Genomic DNA, 19,938 nt, shown 5'->3' with positions numbered 1-19,938 from the left:
CATATCCCTGGTATCAAATTAAGTGGTATAATTTTAGCTTAAAATAGTTTTAGGAAACAATTTGGAAATTTAGAATCTTAGAGAAAAATTATGTATTAAAATTTATTAAACTGAAAATGTATTACTCAATATGGAATATTCTATAAAGTCTCATTAAAATAGCCTAAATAAACATACCCATTTTAATTTCTTCATATAATAAAGAAAAAAAAAACTGTATACCTTAAACCAGTAATGTTACTTTCCAGAGAATAATTTTAATTTGTTTTTCAAGAAGTCTTAGTAATTCTCAATTGTATAAAGATTGCAAGGGGCTATAGATTGAACATAGACAAGTGAATCTCTTATCTGTAGCTGAATACTGAAGCCTCTTGGGGCTCTCAGTCTATGCTATAAACAAGTGGGTTACAGTTATCTCTTATACTAGTCTGTGGTTGTTTCCACTACTTTCTCCAATAACTACCAATTACACTAGTTCTAGCCATTAGCAAACTGGAGTGCAAAAATGAAATGGGAATAAGAAGCAAAAGGAAAGAAATGCCTCATAACACAAGGCAGAACTAACAGCACACAGAAGACCAATTTGGGAGACATGAAGGTCGCACCAAAGCAGTAACATGCTTTGTAATGATGTGTAGTGGAAAGAGTATAGGTTCTGAGGTTTTTCATTCTAACTGTTACTTCCTGGCTTCACAGCCCTAGTCTCCTCTTCCTTCCATTTATCCAACATGCTGCTGCTAAAGTAATCACTAAACTACCATTAAAATTATGTTATGCACATATTCAGAATCCCCCACTGACTGTTTCACTGCCTGAAGATTAAGTTTCAACAGCATAGCAGTCAATCTTCTTCATGATCGCTTTCAACCACATTTCCATCCTTAATTCTTACTTTGTATCCTGTTGCTGCCCATATGCCCCCACCTCCCCTAATTCAGCAAGGATATTAGTCATTATTCCAAACTACTCTGAAATTTCTCTTCTTCCTTTCCCTTACTCTATTCCCATTACCAATCAGTGTGAATAAAAATTTCAACTATTATTTAGAATCAGTTTAAATTGTATTTCCTCTGGGAAGCCCCACTCCCTGCTTTTATGTACGTTCTTAGCATATTATTTGGAAATTTCTTATATAGCCATTCAAATTGTGTTATTTTTGATGTACGTATATGCATGTATATTCTCTATTACATTATAAATAATTTAAGGAAGGTATTGTTTTATTCATTTCTGTATAATTTTGTTATCTTCCTACATGTTTCATAGAACTTGGTTTAACAGCCCTTAAAAATATATAGTGCTCTTATATCTCATTTAAAAATGGCAGAGCATTAAAATCCTATGCTGATTCTCCATCTAGTTTAAATAATAAACATGAAAGTAAGTATTTAGATGATACTACCTTTAGGCACTGTTCTAGAACAACAGCTCAACTGATTCTCTCACAAAAGTTGTTTGGTAAGTACTAAGATTATCTTTCTCTTATGAGTAAGAAAACAGAATTAGAGATAAGGCTTAAGTTTCCCAAGATCACTCAGCTTCTAGTGATGGTGTTACAGACTGGCTGTGGCCACAGAAATGGGTGTCATTTTCTGCACCCCTACTTCCATGCTGCCATCATTTCAGACACTTTGGATCGCAACTGCCAGTATGCTATGAAGCTGACTAACTAAATAGGGGAAGTGGGATGAAGGAAAGAGCAAAGCTTACATATCTATTTAAGGTGGAACAGAATGTAAGGAGAAACACATGGAGAGGCTACTCTTCAATGCTTTGGTAGGTGGGCAGGATGATGGCAGCCCATGGAGAATTAGATGGTATATTGTGAAGTTCAAGTCGCCACTTCCATCTTTTTCTTAAGGCTCCCCCAGTGTGAGGTGACTTGACTCCTGATAAGCTTTTCAGGCACAACCTGCCTGGCTCTGTGCCATGCCTGTTTGGCTGGGCATTTGCCCACAAGGGCATAGATGATTTTTGGAATATGATCAGGAGTCTGTTATTTGAAATCCTTTCTTCTCTCTCTCTGCCTTTGTGCATGAGTATGGCCACACCTTTGGAGTGGGCAAAATGTTTCTTCTTTTCCCCTTCAACAGTTGGAGATACCTGGTTCCTAGACCAAGCAATCTCACTATAGAATATGTGTTATTTGCTATTACACTCTACTATTTTTCAAAAGGTCTTATAATATCTAAAATAAAGCACAAATAAAGTGAATATGTTGGTTATTTTTGTCAAATTTAAAAAAAAAAACTGTTGATTAGCTGTACTGAAAATGTAACATTGATTAGAAAGAATCAGAATCAGGCAAACTTTCTACCAATAAATAAATACAAACAAATTTCCATGGTAAAGCTTTTTTTTTAAATAAATATAAATAAATGTGATAAATATGAATAAGTAAATACATTGTTCTTATGTAATACAGTAATTCTAGGTACTACATGAAAAATTTTTATCTTGACCCTATCTAGAGAATTTTTTGGTAGTTACTTCTTCTGGTTTACTAATTAACATTATTATCATTACTTATCAATCTAAAACACAATTATACAATATAAATGTTTTAAAGTTACGAGAAAGTTTTTTTAATCCATTCTATAAGGATTTTCAAATTGATGAATAATTGTAGAAATACTGGGTTGGCTCTTACATGCCAACAAAATACCAGCATATCTTAGTTATTTATTTTTCCTCCTTCTTGGGCATATTTTTAAATATACCTAACATTTTCAGAGTTTTCTATGAATTACTCATTTAACTCTAAAAATACTTAAATTAATTTTGCATGCATCTATTCAAATCCTCTCAGATCTAAATACAATTAAATTATACCAAGGACTGGCATTTAAATTAGTATTCATGTAAAAATAATATTTAATTTTGCTGAATATATAACTGTTAGCCAGAGAATCTAATTATAACAAAATAAACTGTCTTCATCTCTCTGACCACATCTTAATATTACAGAATATTTATAGAAGGTATAATATATAGAATATTTATAGAAGGTATAATATTATAGAATATTTATTTATAGAAGGTATAAATTGTATGTGGAGGGTGTGAGAGAAAAAAGTGCTCCTTTATCAGTTATATAGACTGAAAGTTCTCCCTCAGCACAAAGCTGTAATTTAAACTTAAGTAGTAAATGAAAGAGAATTTAAAGAGGAACATTTTAACAGATGAAAAACAAAAATCAATTTTAACATGACTAGCTCTAAATTCCTGTGGTTACAGGTCACTATTCCAATTTAAAGACTTGGTGCTTAATCATCAACAAATGCTTTCAAAAAGAGAAAGATACAGTTGCAGGTTTTAGTTATAGGAAACCAAAAGAATAGTGCACACACAATGTTTTGTGTTTTCCCTTTTCAAGTCTCTGTCTATATTAATGTCTTTATTTTTTAGATTTATTTATTTATGCATACAAGAACTGGGGTTCTTGTACAGGCCAGAGGTGGGGCGGGTGAGAGGATTCACCAGAGACAGAATGGGGAACAGAACAGGTGGATCTACTGATACACACTGCTGAGGGGAGCAGCGGACGAGTCAGGAGAGGTCTGCTGCACCATGTGGGTATCTCTCTAGCTGGGATCAAACTGGTGCTACAGAGGCTGAGGATAATGTCACAGTGCTGTGCTTAATCCCATGTGCCACCAGGGAGGCCCTGTTATTAGTGTCTTGATATTGTCAATTTATAATCAAAAAGTCACAAGATGCTTTAATTTTTTTTCACCCAGACTACAGTTTCCTCTATTTGAACCCAAACATTTTGTATGACAAGGCAACAAAATAAAAACTGAGACAATGTCAAATAAGATTCTTACCCTGTTTACCATTGGGAAAGAGGATAGATGGTTAGGGAAGGGGAGAATACAAGGCAGACAAAATAAACCTAAAAGTAATTATAGAATAATGGATTGAAAGTGGTTCTGACAATAGTAAATGGGATTTACAAGAGGGCAAACACTGAAGAAAACAGACTTATCAGATAATGTTTGCATTTGCAACAGAAACACCTTCATGCCTTCAGAGTCTACATGCTTTAGGTGCTTACATCTTCAAAGACAAATACAACTTACTACCTACTCTTTTTTTTTTTTTTTTAAAGATTTATTTAGCACACTGCTGGGGCCAGAGGTATGTGTGGGGGGAGACAGGGGTGAGAGAATTCACCAGAGACAGAGTGGGGAACAGAACAGGCAGATTGACCAAAGTACACTGCTGAGGGGAGCAGTGGGCGAGACAGGAGAGGTCTGCCTCACCATGTGGGTTTCTCCCTAGCTGGCGGGGGATCGAATTCATGCTGCAGAGGCTGCGAATTGCTTCATAGTGCTGGGCTTAATCCCTTGCGCCACGAGGGAGGTCCCAGTATCTACTTTTAACAAGTTACCTTACAAAGTAGACTGGCAAGTAAACTAAATTTTAATATAATATGAGAATCAATATGACACCACAGGATAAGGAAGGGCTAGGTAAACCTTCTCCAAATCAAGTTTAGAGGAGGAAGGAAATAACTGAAGGTGAGGAGGAGTTGAGGGGGCGGGGGCCAGGGGACAGGAACAAGATGGGAGGAGGGAGAGAGGCACATTTGAAAGATATTCTAGGGAAAGAGCATGTATAAGGACAAGCAGGTATTAAAGGGCAAACAAAGGTGCTTCATATCACCAATTTCAGGGAAATGAGAATCAAAACCACAATAAAATATTACTTCACACCTGTCAGAATGATTAGTATCAACAAGTCAAAAGTTGACAAAGCTGTGGAGAAAACAGAATCCCTGTGCACTGTTGGTGAGAATATAAATTGGTAGGGTCACTACAGAAAATGTGGAGCTTCATAAAAAAAATTAAAAATAAAATGACCAGGGCCTCCCCAGTGGCACAGCGGTTGAGCGCTGGGTTGCGAAGCTGCCTGCAGCCTCTGCAGGGCCAGTTCCATCCCCGGCCGCCAGCGAGGGTCCCACATGGCGTGCAGACCTCTCCTGCTGCCTGCTGCTCCCCTCAGCAGTGTATTTCATCAGTCTGCCTGCTCTGCTCTCCCCTCTGGCTCTGGTGAATTCCCTCACCCTCCGCGCTACTGACTGTACCCAGTGCTTGTATAAATAAATAAATAAATCTTTGGGGGGGGGAAATAAATAAATAAAACGACCATATGATCCAACAAACCCACTGCTCAATTTATGTTTAAAGGAAATAAAAACAAAATCTCAAACAGATATCTGCATTCTCATAGTCATTGCAGGGTTATTCACAGTAGCCAAGTTATAGAAACAATTGATGAATGACTAAAGAAGATGTGGCATACATGTAAAAAGGGTTATCATTTATCCATGAGATATATGGAAATCCTGCTATTTGCAACCACTTGAATGACCCTTGAGAGCATTATGCTAAATGAAATGGTAGCTAGAAATAAGTCAGATAGAGAAGTCAAATGATGTGTGGTAGCATTTATAAAATTTGTAGAAAGAGGGCCTCCATGGTGGCTTAAGGGTGAAGTCTCAGCGCTATCACCACTGAGGCCTGAGTTCCATCTCTGATCCCTGGCCAGGGAGCTAACTCACAAATGGCTCAGCCAACCTCTCCTTTCTTGCCTGCTGCTCCCCTCAGCAGTGAATTTCAGTAGATCTGCCTGTTCTGCTCTCACTCTGTCTTGAATGAATCCTCTCACTCCCTGCACTGCTGGCCTACCCCATCTCTTCTACACAGAAATAAATAAAACATTAAAAAAAAATGAAAAAAATAAAATTTGCAGAAAGAGTAGAAAAGTGGTTGTCAGAGACAGGGTGTTGAGGAAATGGGGAGATATTGATCCAAGTGTAAAAACTTCCATTTATAAAATGAATCAGTTCTGCAGGCCTAAAACACAGGTTGGTATTCATAGCTAATAATACTTGAAAGTTGCTAAGAGAGAAGATATTAAATATTCTCACTACAAAAAAAGAAATGGTGATCATGCAGCATGACAGATGTGTTAGCTAACACCATGGTGGTAATCATTTCACAATTTATAAATGTATCACATCAACACATTGCGCACCTTAAACCTCAGCAATGCTGTATGTCAAGTATATCCAATACAGCTGGGGGAAAAAGTCCTAATAGAAATGATTTAGGGGGCCTCCCTGGTGGCTCAGGGGTTAAAGTTCAGTGCCATCATGCTATCCTCAGCTACTGCAGCATGAGTTCCATCCCTGGCCAGGGAGCTAACCTACATGGCACAGCAGACCTCTCCTGTCTCACCTGCTGCTCCCCTCAGCAGTGTCTACCAGTCAATCTGCCTGTTCTGCTCCCCATTCTATCTCTGGTGAATCCTCTCACGCCCCTACAACTCTGGCTTATACCCCAGTTCATAAATAAATAAAAAATAAAATGAAAAAAATATAAGTGATTTATTGGCAATGTGTTGGTTTTGGGCAAGTGGAGATTAAATTAAAGAGGTAAACAAGTAGATCATGAGAGTCTGTGTCTTGGCTAACCTGAGAAATTTATGTTTATATTCACTCAAAATTTTTAGAATTCTTTGTAAGTCATAAATTATGGAGTGGGAGTTAACTGTGACCTGAAAAAAGAATTCAGGGAATGTACCCATTTCAATTAGAAAAAAAATAACATTATTTGCACTAACCTCTAATTCAGCATTTCAATTATATAAATGTAGGAAACAAACCCAAGCATTAATAATAGTATCTGTGGATTAATTACCAAGAGAAATAGCAGATATTTTAATATTACATTAGTTATTGCAGGTATCACAAAATATAGCACTCACAATAAATTTGAAGTTATGTACTTATTAGATCTGCTATTAAGTCTTCTTATGTAATATGTTAAATATTAAAATGTTAAATGTTTTTATATTACAAATTGTTATTTTATCATTATGATATTCCAATGTATTTATATTTTGATGACTTTTTTCAAATTTTGCTTTATGAGGCCCTCCCCGGTGGCACAGTGGTTGAGCACTGGGCTGCGAAGTTGCCCGCAGCCTCTGCAGCGCCGGTTCAATCCCCGGCCGCTGGGCGAGGGTCCCACATGGCGCGCAGACCTCTCCTGCCGCCCACTGCTCCCCTCAGCAGTGTACTTCTTCGTCAGTCTGCCTATTCTGCTCCCCGCTCTGGTTCTGGTGAATTCTCTCACCCTCCCGTGTTTCTGACTGTACCCAGTACTTGTATAAATAATACATCTTTAAAAAAATATTTTGCTTTATGATATTATATATTTATTTCATGCAGTTAAGAGTTCATAGACTTCACCCGAATTCCAAATGGAGCCATGACACACACAAATGATGAGAACCCTACCAAAAAACCATATTTGTTTCTAATTTTATAGAAACAGAGGAGAAATGAAGTAGAAGAGACAGAAGATAACTATTCCTTAAGAAAAGTTAAAAGGCTGGAATAAAAAGTGTAAAGGGAGAAAAGTCCCTCCTTCACTGTAACAAGGAAGGAGGTAGAAAAAGTCACACAGAAGTAGTAGTCTTGAGGGGGGAGGGGGTACTTGTTTGATGACTTAATATATGGCACATAACATACTTTGTCAAATTGACAAGAACTTATATATATCTTACACACGTGTGCCAGGCATAGTTGTTGGTCCTGAACATTTTATCTTCAGAGAACATTAAGATTTCTTCCTTCACAATGAGGAAACAGAGGACATAAAGAAGTTAAGGAATTTGCTGATACTGTAAATGTAGAGCCAAAATTTGAACCTAGAAATCTAATTTGTGCTCCTAATTCACAATTCTACCCCTACAATAAATAAAATGCAGCTACAAGTAACATGATTGAATCTAGGAAATATTATAAAATGAAACAAAACAGAAAGCAATCCCAGAAAACTGCAATATATTATTATATATTATTTGTACATAGCTCAAAACAAGTGACACTAAACAAGATACTGTAAAGGGAAATATTGATAATGACAACAAAATTTTTGAAAGTAAAAACAAAAAGAATAAACATACAATCCAGAGTAGTAATTGATTTAATGTAGCAAGAAGCATGAAGGAAAAAAGGAGGCAAAGGCAGGTGTACCTACAATGGGGTTGATGATCTTTTTATTTTTGAATTGGGTGGTGAGTTCCTACTTATTGGTATTATGCTTTATATAAAGCATAATAACTCTACCATTATTTAATATTTGCACTATTTTTATCCTTTTAGGTATCAGATATTACATAAAAACTTTTAAAAAACAAGAAATAAATAAAACGTTGAGAATACAGAGAAATAGACTTTGGCTATGCTTTAAAGGTACTTGACTCCAAGGGAAGGTAACACTAAGTAGATATATATTTTAGGGGAATTTTTTTCTTTTTCCATGGAAGGCTCTGAATCCTACTTACAGAATGGGCTACACTTAATGGCTTGACCCTCTACAGTTTTGTCTCCCTGGGTATCTGGAAATGTCTGGAAACTTTTTGATTGTCATGACTGGGTAGGGGGAGGGTTCCACTGACATCTGACAGAAGCCAGAGATCAGTTAAACATCCTATAAAGCATAGTGTACATTCTTCCCCAATTTAACTTACTCAGATTAGCAATATTACTGAGGTTGACAAACCTAGAGATAGAATCAGCAAAGCAGGAGGGATTAAAAATATAATAACAGATAAATAGTTGAGGGAGCAGGAACCAGAAAAGAAAGGAGATCTTGGTCCAAAAAAGACACATCATTTCTTCAGAACCTGGAGACCTTCATTCTTTAAGCTCATTCTTTTACACAAAATGTCTATGAATCAGACCTCAATCTAACCCTACCATTATTGTAAATACAAACAGCCTATTTAGAGTTTTATTGCTAATAATTCCATTGAAACAGGCAGGAAAAGTACAAAATAACCAATGCAAGTGGGGTTAAGTCATCTCTGAGCTAATGAAATTTATGCCTCAGGACCCTTGGCAGGCAGCTGGCCCTTGTGTGACCCTAGCAAATTTTAAATTTGTTTGAATTAATTATATTTCCTGAAGACAGCCATCAAATTGTATACACTTCAGGTCCCATAAAATGAAGATTTGCCTTTGAATGCAGGACAGTTTTTCAGTTTAATCCTGGCCTTCTCCCTGGGTCTTCACATGGTTTTTCCTCAGTGGGAGTGATCCATGATATTTCTATTTATGTTCAAATTTCTTCTAAGGACAACTGTCAGATTGAATTAAGGTTCAACCTACAGGGCTCATTGTACCTTAATCACTGATTTGAAGGCCCTCTGCAAATATAGTCAAATTCTGATGGACAATATACATCAACATTAGGATTTCAACATATGAATTGGGTAGGGATTTCAGCTCATAGCAGGGGTTATTTTATTACTCCAATAATTATGATCTCTAACTTAGATATTCCTTCACAAGAAATCAGCAATTTGGAGATGACCTGAGAGGAAAAGAAAAGGGCCTTGTGCTGAACATCACCGTCAGTAGGCAAAAAAAAAAATATCCAAAGAGAGAGGAAAAAAACATTAAAATTTGGCTGGAAGAAGGAATCATTGGAAGTCTTAGAGATGTGTGTGCATATATATGCATATATATAAATATTTTATATTTGTGTGAGTGTGTATATATATCTATACACATATATATATAGCAAGAGAAGACTTCATCTCTTTTTGAGGACTACAGAGAAAAATAAAATTAAAGATGGTCAAAAAAGGAAAGAGGTAAACCATAATTAGTGCTTCCACTCTACCCTACAAGTACTAATATGCTAGTAAAAAGATGTAATCCAAAAAGGACAAACAGATTTTGAGTCGAGAAGCAAAGGAAGTAACAGAACATTTTAGAACATATAGACAGTATTGATTGGCTCTACACACTAGAAAAACTGAAATCTAAATGCCTGAAAGGGAAAGCCAATAAGTAAACAGATTCATGAAAAATAACTTCAGAAATTCTCAGGACTTGGAAGCGTAGGTTCCCTCTGAAAATGGAAAGATGGTTGAGTGTGAATGATTCAAAGTCTGTACACAATGTTATTTATAAATATGGAGGTAAGAACCAGAAGAAATAACAAAGCATTTAAAATTATTTCTTCTAGGGGCTATACTTTAAGATGATTTTCAAATATATGGACTGATCATTTTGAGACACAAAAATAAGTTATAAAGAAAATTTCTTATGTAATACATATATTTATACCCCAAAATACTTTGTCTAGGGCCTCCCCGTTGGTGCAGGGATTAAAGTTTCAGCACTATCAAGATATTGGCAGCCACTGCATGGTTTTTCCTCAGTGGGAGTGATCCATGATATTTCTTTTTATGTTCAAATTTATTCTAAGGACAACTGTCAGATTGAATTAAGGTTCCATGAGTTCAATTCTGGACAAGGCAGCTAACCCACATGGCACAGCAGACGTCGCCTGTCTTGCCTGATGCTCCCCTTGGCAGTGTATTTCAGTAGATCCACCTGTTCTGCTCCCCATTCTGTCTCTGGTGAATCTTCTCACCCCTGCACCTCAGGCCTGCACCACAGATCTTATATGCAGATATAAATAAAAATAAATCTTTAAAAAAATACTATGGTCTAAATAATCCTTCATGCTTTGTGTAAGGTTGATATGTATCTGAAAAAAAATGTTAGCTCAATTCAATTCTGTATAAGCATGGATTATAATAACTATTTTTGTTTTTATTATAGTTAACCTTTTCCTGAAAATGCTGGACACATGCCTGTTTTAATATTATACTTTAAGCCATCAAGTTTAAGGAGCATCCACTTGAAATAGTGCTATTACCTGTGGAACAATATGAGTTAGTTATATTAGGCTCACATATCCATATTTTTTTAGGCTGGGATTTTGCAGTTAAAAAAATGTCTAGAGAGATTGATATAATTCATGGTGTTCCATAGTTAGGTCTTAACATATTAGATGTGGTAACAGATCCATCAATGAAGAGGAATGTCAAATATAACAATCAGAAGTTTTATGGGAATACAGAGATCAGTGGTGTCTAGAACAGTCATTCACAATGATTTATAAACTTTTCTCAAAATGATTTCATTATTAATAAATATCTTATTTCTTTCAATAAAATTGTCACTCAAAATTAAAAAATAACCCAAGTAACACCCATAACACCCATGTGAGATCTATCCCTCATCTCTTTTCTTTCCCTCCTGATACAGTTTAATGTTTCTGTACCTCTCTATAGCCATTGCTGATTTGCTCCAAGCTGAGGGAATATACAAGGTCCTTGCCGCCCACGAAGAGTCTTTCTTGGTATTCATCCAGCAGCATTGTATGGAGATCAAGAAATCCAAAAGGACTATGAAATATTGACGTTCTGTTTAGATCCAAGAGCTCTGAAATGTAACAGGAAATGTACACTAAAAATAGGATTAAATACAAATACCTTTATAACATTTTTCTCATGGTTCTATTTTCATATCCATTAGAACTGTGTAGTTAACATTCCTTTTATCATAAATATAAAGCTTTTTAAATTTGTTATTCAAAAGATTAAAATATATAGTGCAACTGAGAATGAATGTTAATGCACAAATTAAAATATTTTATGTGCATGAATCTAAAAGCCTCAATTCAACTCAAAGTGTAAGGTACATACTCTAAGGTTTTAAATACAGAAGACTTCTTCACAATATTTACTATAAAGTACTATCTAAAAAAGACATTTTATCATATAGAGAGACATGAATTTCTACTTGTTTTTGTGAATTTCTGATTCTGTAAAAATTAAAAAACTTTGAAATTCTAACTTTTTGACCAAATTGCATTTCTAAAATGGAGTAGATAAAACATTATAAAAAACAAACAAATGTAACATGAAGATGTTTTATAAAGTCCTTTAAAGCACAATGTGGAAACTTTATTTTTCAAAGCTAACAAAGGGAGTGGCCACTGAGCAAGTTTAAAGATCTCACGCACTCTAAGCTTACTTAAAGGGATGTAGTTAAAACAGTGACTTTTAATATATTTAAATTATCATTGGACCAGATGATGGTTTAAATTGTAGGGATTTTGGAGCTTAATTTTGATGCTTTCAGAGGAAGCTGCTGCCATGATATGTTTACATACATGAAATTGGATGCCATCTATGTGCTTTAAGCAATAACCAATTTCATTTATGAAGATACCTTGCAGAATAATTCTTAAAGTCATTTAAACTTATAAAACCCAATGAATATACTACAGTTTTCTTTAAAAATTCTTGCAACTTAAGAGCATTGTGGTTAGTGATTTGCAACTGTCCACTTTGTCTCTTGCCATATAACAGAATAGTGCCATTGACTGATTCCAAGAAGTTCAGAATTGGCAGTAGATACATTATTTTATAAGTGTTGTACTAACCAAAGCATACCAATATGTTGGCTTACATTTTTTTTATCCACATCTGTAAGTATAAATCCTGATTGTGATGCTTAATTTGCTCTGCAAATCAAACTATTCTTCCTTACTATTCTATGATTTTCCAATATCCTTAACTTTAAGACAAAAAATATTAAAAGTAACCATTAGGTGTAAATATTTGTGCTTTATACATATATATGGGGTAGAAACTGCTCATTTTCTAGATGCAAAAAAGAGGTTTTCATAACTAAGATTATTTGCATAACTAAGCATAACTAAGATTATTTGGCCCATGTTGGTGCCAAAATTTGATAAGAGGTGACCGAAGTGCTTTGCTATTAACTATGCAAATGCAGAAGATGGGGTGTCTATCTCTACTATAAACTCACACAGTTTAGTTACCCCCAGTACACATTCTGGTCCCCAGCGTCAAAAAGCAAAAAAAACTGAGACTTTTCAAAAGCTTGTTCCTTGTTAACACTGACTCAATAATCTATATATAACACTTTACAGAAGCAACTAAGAAAAATTTAGTCTACTCAGGGAAAAGAATGTGTCAGTTATTGAATGCTTTTTTTTTTGCAGTCTGATACAAGTAACAAATGCAATGGAAGTTATTTTCAATATTTAAAACTTGGATGAATAGAAGTCAAAATAATTCAACATCATCAACAGGAAAATTCAGGTAACATGAATTTTAATTGCCTTAGATTGTATTTTATAAACTTTGTAAAATACAGAAATTTTTATGTTGCTTTGACTTACGTATTTGTGACATTTTTCAGCTTACTTTTGAGAAAACTGAAATTTTTTTCTTAATTTTCTGTAGCTACAAAATGTATTGGAAGTGTTTTGGTGCATACTAAAGGTACAAGAAACTCATGCAAGCTTTGTTCCCTCAATAAGAATTTTTCTTCTTTTCAGATCTAAAGACAGCGTTTAAGTCAGACTAATGATTTTAGGTCCAAATTATAGTCTGTGGACTTGGTATATTTACCAAGCAATGCTAAATTCTTTATCCCTTTGCATTGCTTCAAGCTGCCTGGACGAAAGAATCAGAACATACAGGAAGAGGGGGACAAAAGAAACTCTAATCTCAGGTAATCTCTAGAAAACACAGTGCAAATAATGGACAGTGCTGACTTGGTTAAAAGGAGGGAGCTCATCTTGACTTCTTACTACTCTAAAAATAACATGAATTACTTGGGGGGAGGGAGTGGACAAAGAAACAAGACTAACTGAGATGCACCAACTTAGAGTTCATCCGGAAATTTTCTCAAGAGGGAACTAATTATTATTGCTAAGCTGCATGCTAATTATCAGCTGTCAATGAAGATATACATGGAGGATTTAGTTATTTCCTTTCATGGTCTTTCTTTTTAACCTGAAAGGGAAATACTTTTAAAATTCATTGACATCAATATATTACAAAGACAGTTCTCTTTACTGGGTCAAAATATATATTTAAGTTCCACATGTCCATGTGTAAGATGGGAAGGAGAGAGTACATGTTTTTCAGTTCTCAAACAAAAATAGATTGCAAAGGGAGGGGTGTTTCCTTCCTGAATGCACACTTCTTCACTGTCACCTGCAAAATAGCAACTTCTTGAGACCCAGAGCTTTACCTTTTCATTATTTTCTGATTCAACTGTTTTATTTACTGCATATCTTAAAGTTAATTCAAGAATAAAATACAGAATTGCACATAGTTATTGCTAGTGAAAACTAAATACAGAAAATTAAATTAGAAATTTTCTTAAACCTCTTTAAAGATTAAAAATGAAACGTTTTTTACAACATGGTTTGATGATTTTGACAGTTCTGACCAAATATAACAAAGGTTTGTAATAATATTGAGACAACCTGGCAAAGATTAACTTCTTGTTCAGTGTAAACAAGGGATAACTCAATGGTTTGTTAATTACTCTCCCTAACAATGACAGTGGCTAGCCTTTCATATATTCTATGAACTTCTAGATTCTATCCTCCTCACAAGTCAAAGATCCACAAGAGGCATTGTGATAGTCCAAATTTTTGCCACTTTCAACAAAAGGAAAAAGAGTTCAAAAGTAATATGAATAGCCTAAACATTAAATAGCATGTTATTTCCTCAGTCAAGGGAAACAAAAAAGCATAATTCTGAATTATAAGATTCATCATGTTCTTTTATCTTACATAAATCATTATTATTCACTATCATATGGTATTCTTTCTGGCTTATATGTCTCTTAACTCCTCCACGAATACAAGATCACCATGGGACAAGGTTACATAATCATTGTTTGTACATGTTCCATATGTGTGCGTGTATTTAAATTATTGAATTGAATAAAATCATGAAGTGTTTTCCCTAAAACTCAATGACATAATTATTTTTGATTGCCTCCTAAATGCTTAATTATAATTATACTTTATTATATTGTAATGTAATAAAACATTACAGAACAAGTCAACAGAACAAGTCCTCATGAATAGCTTCCTAAACTGAACCTGCATGCTGGGCATGTGAAATGGGACCACAGTGTATTGCTCATTGAGCATTCCATTAGGAGCTTGTAAACAAGGACATGTTATTTTAAATGCAGTGGGAAGGACTTCAAAGGCATTTAGAGCAATTGTATGAACAGATTTATTTTAAAAATACAAATCAATTTTGATATGTGTAATGGCCAGAAGTGGCCAAGAGTTGGAAGAAAGGAGGTTTAAAAACTATTTTAAAAATGAGAATGACAGTAGCAAAGCAAGATGCACTGAGAAAGCAGATACCTGAAAGAGCAAGTGGAAGAAAACTACACGTCAAATTTTAAGGTAAGGTAAAAATATATTTAAGTTTATTAGGACTGAGACAATAGACTGCAATTCAATTTGGTAAAAAATTCAGTACGTATTTGACATCCACTGTATTAGGCACCATATCCTGAGTTTCAGAGGGACATTAACCATCAACATAATTCTATAAAAATAACATAATTTGGATTTTAGTATGTCTCGCTTCTCTAAGTTAATTTTAGAGATAAGGTTTACAAAATTACATACTTGATAAAATTAGACTCATTCACTTATTTTAAAGAAAATTCATTTCATAGCTGTGTGGAGGTTCCCCAAACTACTAAAAATGGAAATACCATATGACCCAGCAATTCCACTCCTAGGAATCTACCCAAAGGACACAAAAACATTAATTCAAAAGGATACTTACACCCCTATTTTTATTGCAGCACTATTTACCACAGGTGAAACCTGGGAACAACCCAAATGCCCAAAAATAATTGATTGGATCAAGAAGATGTGGTATATATACACAATGGAATACTATTTGGCAATCAAAAAAGATAAACTCATGCCATCCACAGAAACATGGATGGAGCTAGAAGGGATTATGCTGAGTGAAATAAGTCAGATTAAAAAGAAAAATATCAGGTGATTTCACTTATAGGAAGAATATAAAGGAACACAATAAGGGATCAGGGAAAAAGCTAACAATAGCAATAAATAAACAAAATTAACAACTGTAAATTGGAGACATTTTGCAAGGGAGGAGGAGATAGAATGAAAACAGGGGAGAGAACACAAGGGACTTGGTGATGATTCATGGGTGAATTGGTGGTGGGAATTTTAGGGGGAATATACCTGAAAGGAGGAGGCATAAAAGCATACACTGTACAAAAATCAACAATAATGTAAAATTATATATATATATAAATAAAAAGGGGAAAAACGCCTTTCATAGTTAAAACTAGAAAGAATATGAATTGATAAATTGATAAATCCCCTCCCTTCTGGAATCCTTCTTACTGTACAGTTCTTCCTCTTCTGCTCTCAGTGGCTTACACCTGTCTAGTTAGTTCTTGGGTATTCTTACAAAGTTTCTAGCGCATATACACCAAATATGGTATACAGACCTTTATTACCTTCTCAACTTTTCTATGCACAAAAAGAGAATCATAATATAATCTCTGTTCTGTACCTTGGTTCTCTACCCTTGGTATATCTTGGAATCCTTTCTGCCTCAAAACTTGAAGTCAGCACTATTGCATGACTTTCCATTTTATGGATAACTTATTTTCAGGCATTTGAATTCTTTCCAATTCCATCCTTTTCCCTCCTCTTGTCCATTCTCCCTTTCTTCAGGGTCATCTTTTCCAATGAACCCCTTTAAGCTTCCTCTGGAATCTTCCTAATAGCTCCATTTTTAAAGTTCCCCATTACACCCATTTTCACTAGTTTGGGATAAATTTTAGGAATTATTCTCAGTTATACATGGTTTCCCAAATCTGCTCCCTTTTCCCCATATACAGATTAAGTAGGAGTTACATTAAGGGCATAATATATTTTCTTAGTCATTTTGTCACTACTATGCTGTAGGAATATATATTTTCCCCATTTTATTCTCCCCCCATTTCCTCTCCCACTGAACCATTTTATCTCACAGTAGCCAGAACAATCCTTTCTTTAAAAACATAGGTCCTCAGATTAAAATCCTGGTCTATAGTGATCTGTAAGTTGCTTACCTGACCCAACTTGCTATTTCCCTTTACCCCCTGCTCACAGAGCTCCAGGCATGGGCTCCAGAACTTTGCCCTGACTCATCCTTCTGCCTGATGTACCTCCTTCTGGCTTCCCCAAGGTGGCTCCTCCTGTCATCTGAACCTTCCCTCTGTGAAATCTTCCAAATATAAGGAATTGAAAGTTCCCTCTAGGTATTTTCAGTTGTCTCACTCTTTTAAGATTCTAAATCATATGACTAGCATTTGGTTTTGTCTTTTGTTTGCATTTTCCTTTACTTCTGTGTTTTCTTTTTCCTCTGACAGGAAGCAAGTTCCATGTTAACAGGAGTGACATTTTCCCAAGTCAGAAACTGTGACTTCCCGAGAGCCCAGACCAGTGCTAGTCGTTTGTTGAGCAAATATGCAGGGATGTGTAAAATAAATGAACTTCTCTGAAGCACAACTTCCTCATGTGTGAAATGTGGATAATAATAACTAACTAGTTGGGCCGATGTGAGAATCAAATGATTTGCAGTACAAAATGGATGGCCAATATATACAAGTTTCTTTTTCTTTCTTTGATGTTGATAAATTATTGGCCAAGGGCATTGAATGAAAATTTCCCCTGTAGAAATAAACTTTTCTTAATGATATTCTGTCAAATAGACATGGCTTTTCTCAAGTTCATTATATAGGCTTAAATGAAATAGAAAACTTTGCAAGTACATGATTACTATGATCAGTGTTGTTTGACTGTATTTTAAGTACATACATGACTTTCCTTCCAACAGTTGTTTGGGATCATTTTCTATTCCTTCTTTTAATCCACATCTATCTCAGTTTGCAAGTTTATCTTTATTTCCTCAGAAAATTTGCTTCACCCACAATTCTTTGCAAGCAATATATTTATAAGCTCATGCTAAAACATAGAAAACTCTACTACACCCCAGAAATTTAAATTCTTAAGTGCCAGAATAGAATAAGCAAAAATTCTTTCAACACTTTTGTTATTGTTATTAAACCTTTGATTTTTTTTTAATGAGTTTTCTGGTATTTAATTTGGTAGTTGTTTTTAAAAGAACCAAGGTGTCCATTTCTAGACAGGTGCAAGAACTAACATGGCGCAAAATAGCTAAATAGCCTCAGCATTCTCTATTCTTGACCTCTAAAATTAAAGATCTTTAGTATCATATTTACGAAAATAAAGTTTTCTTTTAACCTATATAATTTAATCTTATGAAACATTCTAAGAAAAAATCACTTCCAGATGCACCAGGAGATGTCAGCAATCTGACAACCTGATACACAAATTATGTGCACCTTTAAAAAAATGTAGCTTCCACACTAATGTATTACTCTAAAGTAATGACTACTGTGTTATTTGGATGTTTTCTCTACTAAGATCACATTTTCCTCACAATTGCAATATGAATAGAGCAATGACTGTATTTCCAATGCAGTCAGCAACAGGACAGCTTTGTAATCTTTTGATATTCCATTAATTAAATGGAAATTGAATCTATTTGCCCAATTATAATAACAAAGGAAATAAAACCAGTGACATGGTCAGTCGTTGTATACTGAGACACTGAAATGAGACTGCATGTGATTTGCTATCATTTGATAGGTTTGGGAATGCTAGACAACCTCGAAAAGCTCATTTGCTCGTAAATTACATGCCTCAATTACTGTAGCTGCTGCCATGGAACCGGATGCCTCTTAATAGGTAATAGGCCCCCTGGGTAGATGGGTTCTCTTCAGATGCAGCTAAGAGAAAGATGAAGAAAGGAGACAAACCAGTGCTATGTATACAATTCACTGATGATTTTCTTTCACAAAAAGTTGCCTTAGTGATTAAGCTGCTAGCATTCTTTTTGTTTTCTTTTTCTGGCAATCCTCACTAAGCACTGATTCACCTTCCCGAAAACCTTGTTGTTTATACCTGTTACAAGGCAAACAGCACCTAACAAGACCACCTGTATTTTCTCTGGAAACTATGCAAAGAAGGGAAGTCAGATTCACAGAAAAACAGTTGTGTGGTACATATTGTGTGAAGCATTCAATTCTCACAATTTCAGTTGCCAACCATGTCATTCCAAGAATGTAAGCATACTCTTCCCCATTTTACAGGTTAGGAAACAGAAGTTCACAGAGAAATGTAAATTTTTTAATGTTTTTAATATCACTTAAATGTTGATAGTCTTGGGCCTCCCCTGGTGGCGCAGTGGTTGAGCACTGGGCTGCGAAGCTGCCCGCAGCCTCTGCAGCGCTGGTTCTGGTTCGATCCCAGGCCACCCGGCCAGGGTTCCACATGGTGCACAGACCTCTCCTGCCGCCCGCTGCTCCCCTCAGCAGTGTACTTCGGTCCTTCTGCCTGTTCTGTTCCCACCCACCCCCACCCCCCACCCCCCGCCTCTGGTGAATTCTCTCACCCTCCCGTGCTTCTGACTGTACCCAGTGCTTGTATAAAAAATCAATAAATCTTAAAGAAAAAAAAATAAAAAAAATGTTGATAGTCTTGAATCTAGTATATTATTTTGCTTATTTCATCATTTGACCATAACAGGAGAGTTTGTATAATCATGAGTTTCCTTTTTTTTTTTTAAATATTTATTTATTTATTTATACAAATACTCTGTACAGACAGAAGTGCGGGAGGGTGAGAGAATTCACCAGAGCAGAGAACAGAACAGGCAGATGGACCTAAGTACACTGCTGAGGGGAGCAGTGGGTGGCAGGAGAGGTCTGTGCCCCATGTGGGACCCTCGCCAGTGGCCAGGGATCGAACCGGCACTGCAGAGGCTGCAGGCAGCTTCACAGCCCAGCACTCAACTGCTGCACCACCAGGAGAGGCCCAATCATGTAGTTTCTTTATGGGCTAAGATTAGACACAGCTTTTCAGTAAATCTCTTAGCAATATACTATTGGTGTTTCCTATATTTTATTCATTTATCAAATAACATTTACCCAAAATAAGAGTTCATGGACACCTGTGGAAATAAGCATTGTTTCATTCCATACCCTAGTTTTTCCTCATAGATCCTAATGGCTATTTCATGGCAGCATGTTTATGTAACATAATCCAATCAAAATGAAATGGAGGGCCTCCCTGTGGCGCAAGGGGT

General features: G+C 35.5%; 1 protein-coding gene across 4 annotated transcripts in view; it reads right to left on the bottom strand.

The window, feature by feature from the left end:
* Nucleotides 1-19,938, bottom strand: part of SEMA3E (semaphorin 3E) — a 391,299-nt gene that overhangs the window by 92,398 nt on the left and 278,963 nt on the right. For all 4 annotated transcript variants that reach the window (XM_054692488.1, XM_037510801.2, XM_054692490.1 and 1 more), the window contains one exon: nt 11,160-11,320. In XM_054692488.1, coding sequence (XP_054548463.1) covers nt 11,160-11,320 — 161 coding nt within the window. The remainder of the gene's footprint in view (nt 1-11,159; nt 11,321-19,938) is intronic.

The sequence above is a fragment of the Talpa occidentalis genome, unplaced genomic scaffold, assembly GCF_014898055.3.
Source record: "Talpa occidentalis isolate TD23 unplaced genomic scaffold, MPIMG_talOcc4v2.1, whole genome shotgun sequence".
In the NCBI taxonomy this organism is placed as follows: domain Eukaryota; kingdom Metazoa; phylum Chordata; class Mammalia; order Eulipotyphla; family Talpidae; genus Talpa; species Talpa occidentalis.
The sequence above is the reverse complement of the archived record's forward strand: the minus strand, read 5'-3'. Positions and strand labels throughout refer to the sequence as shown.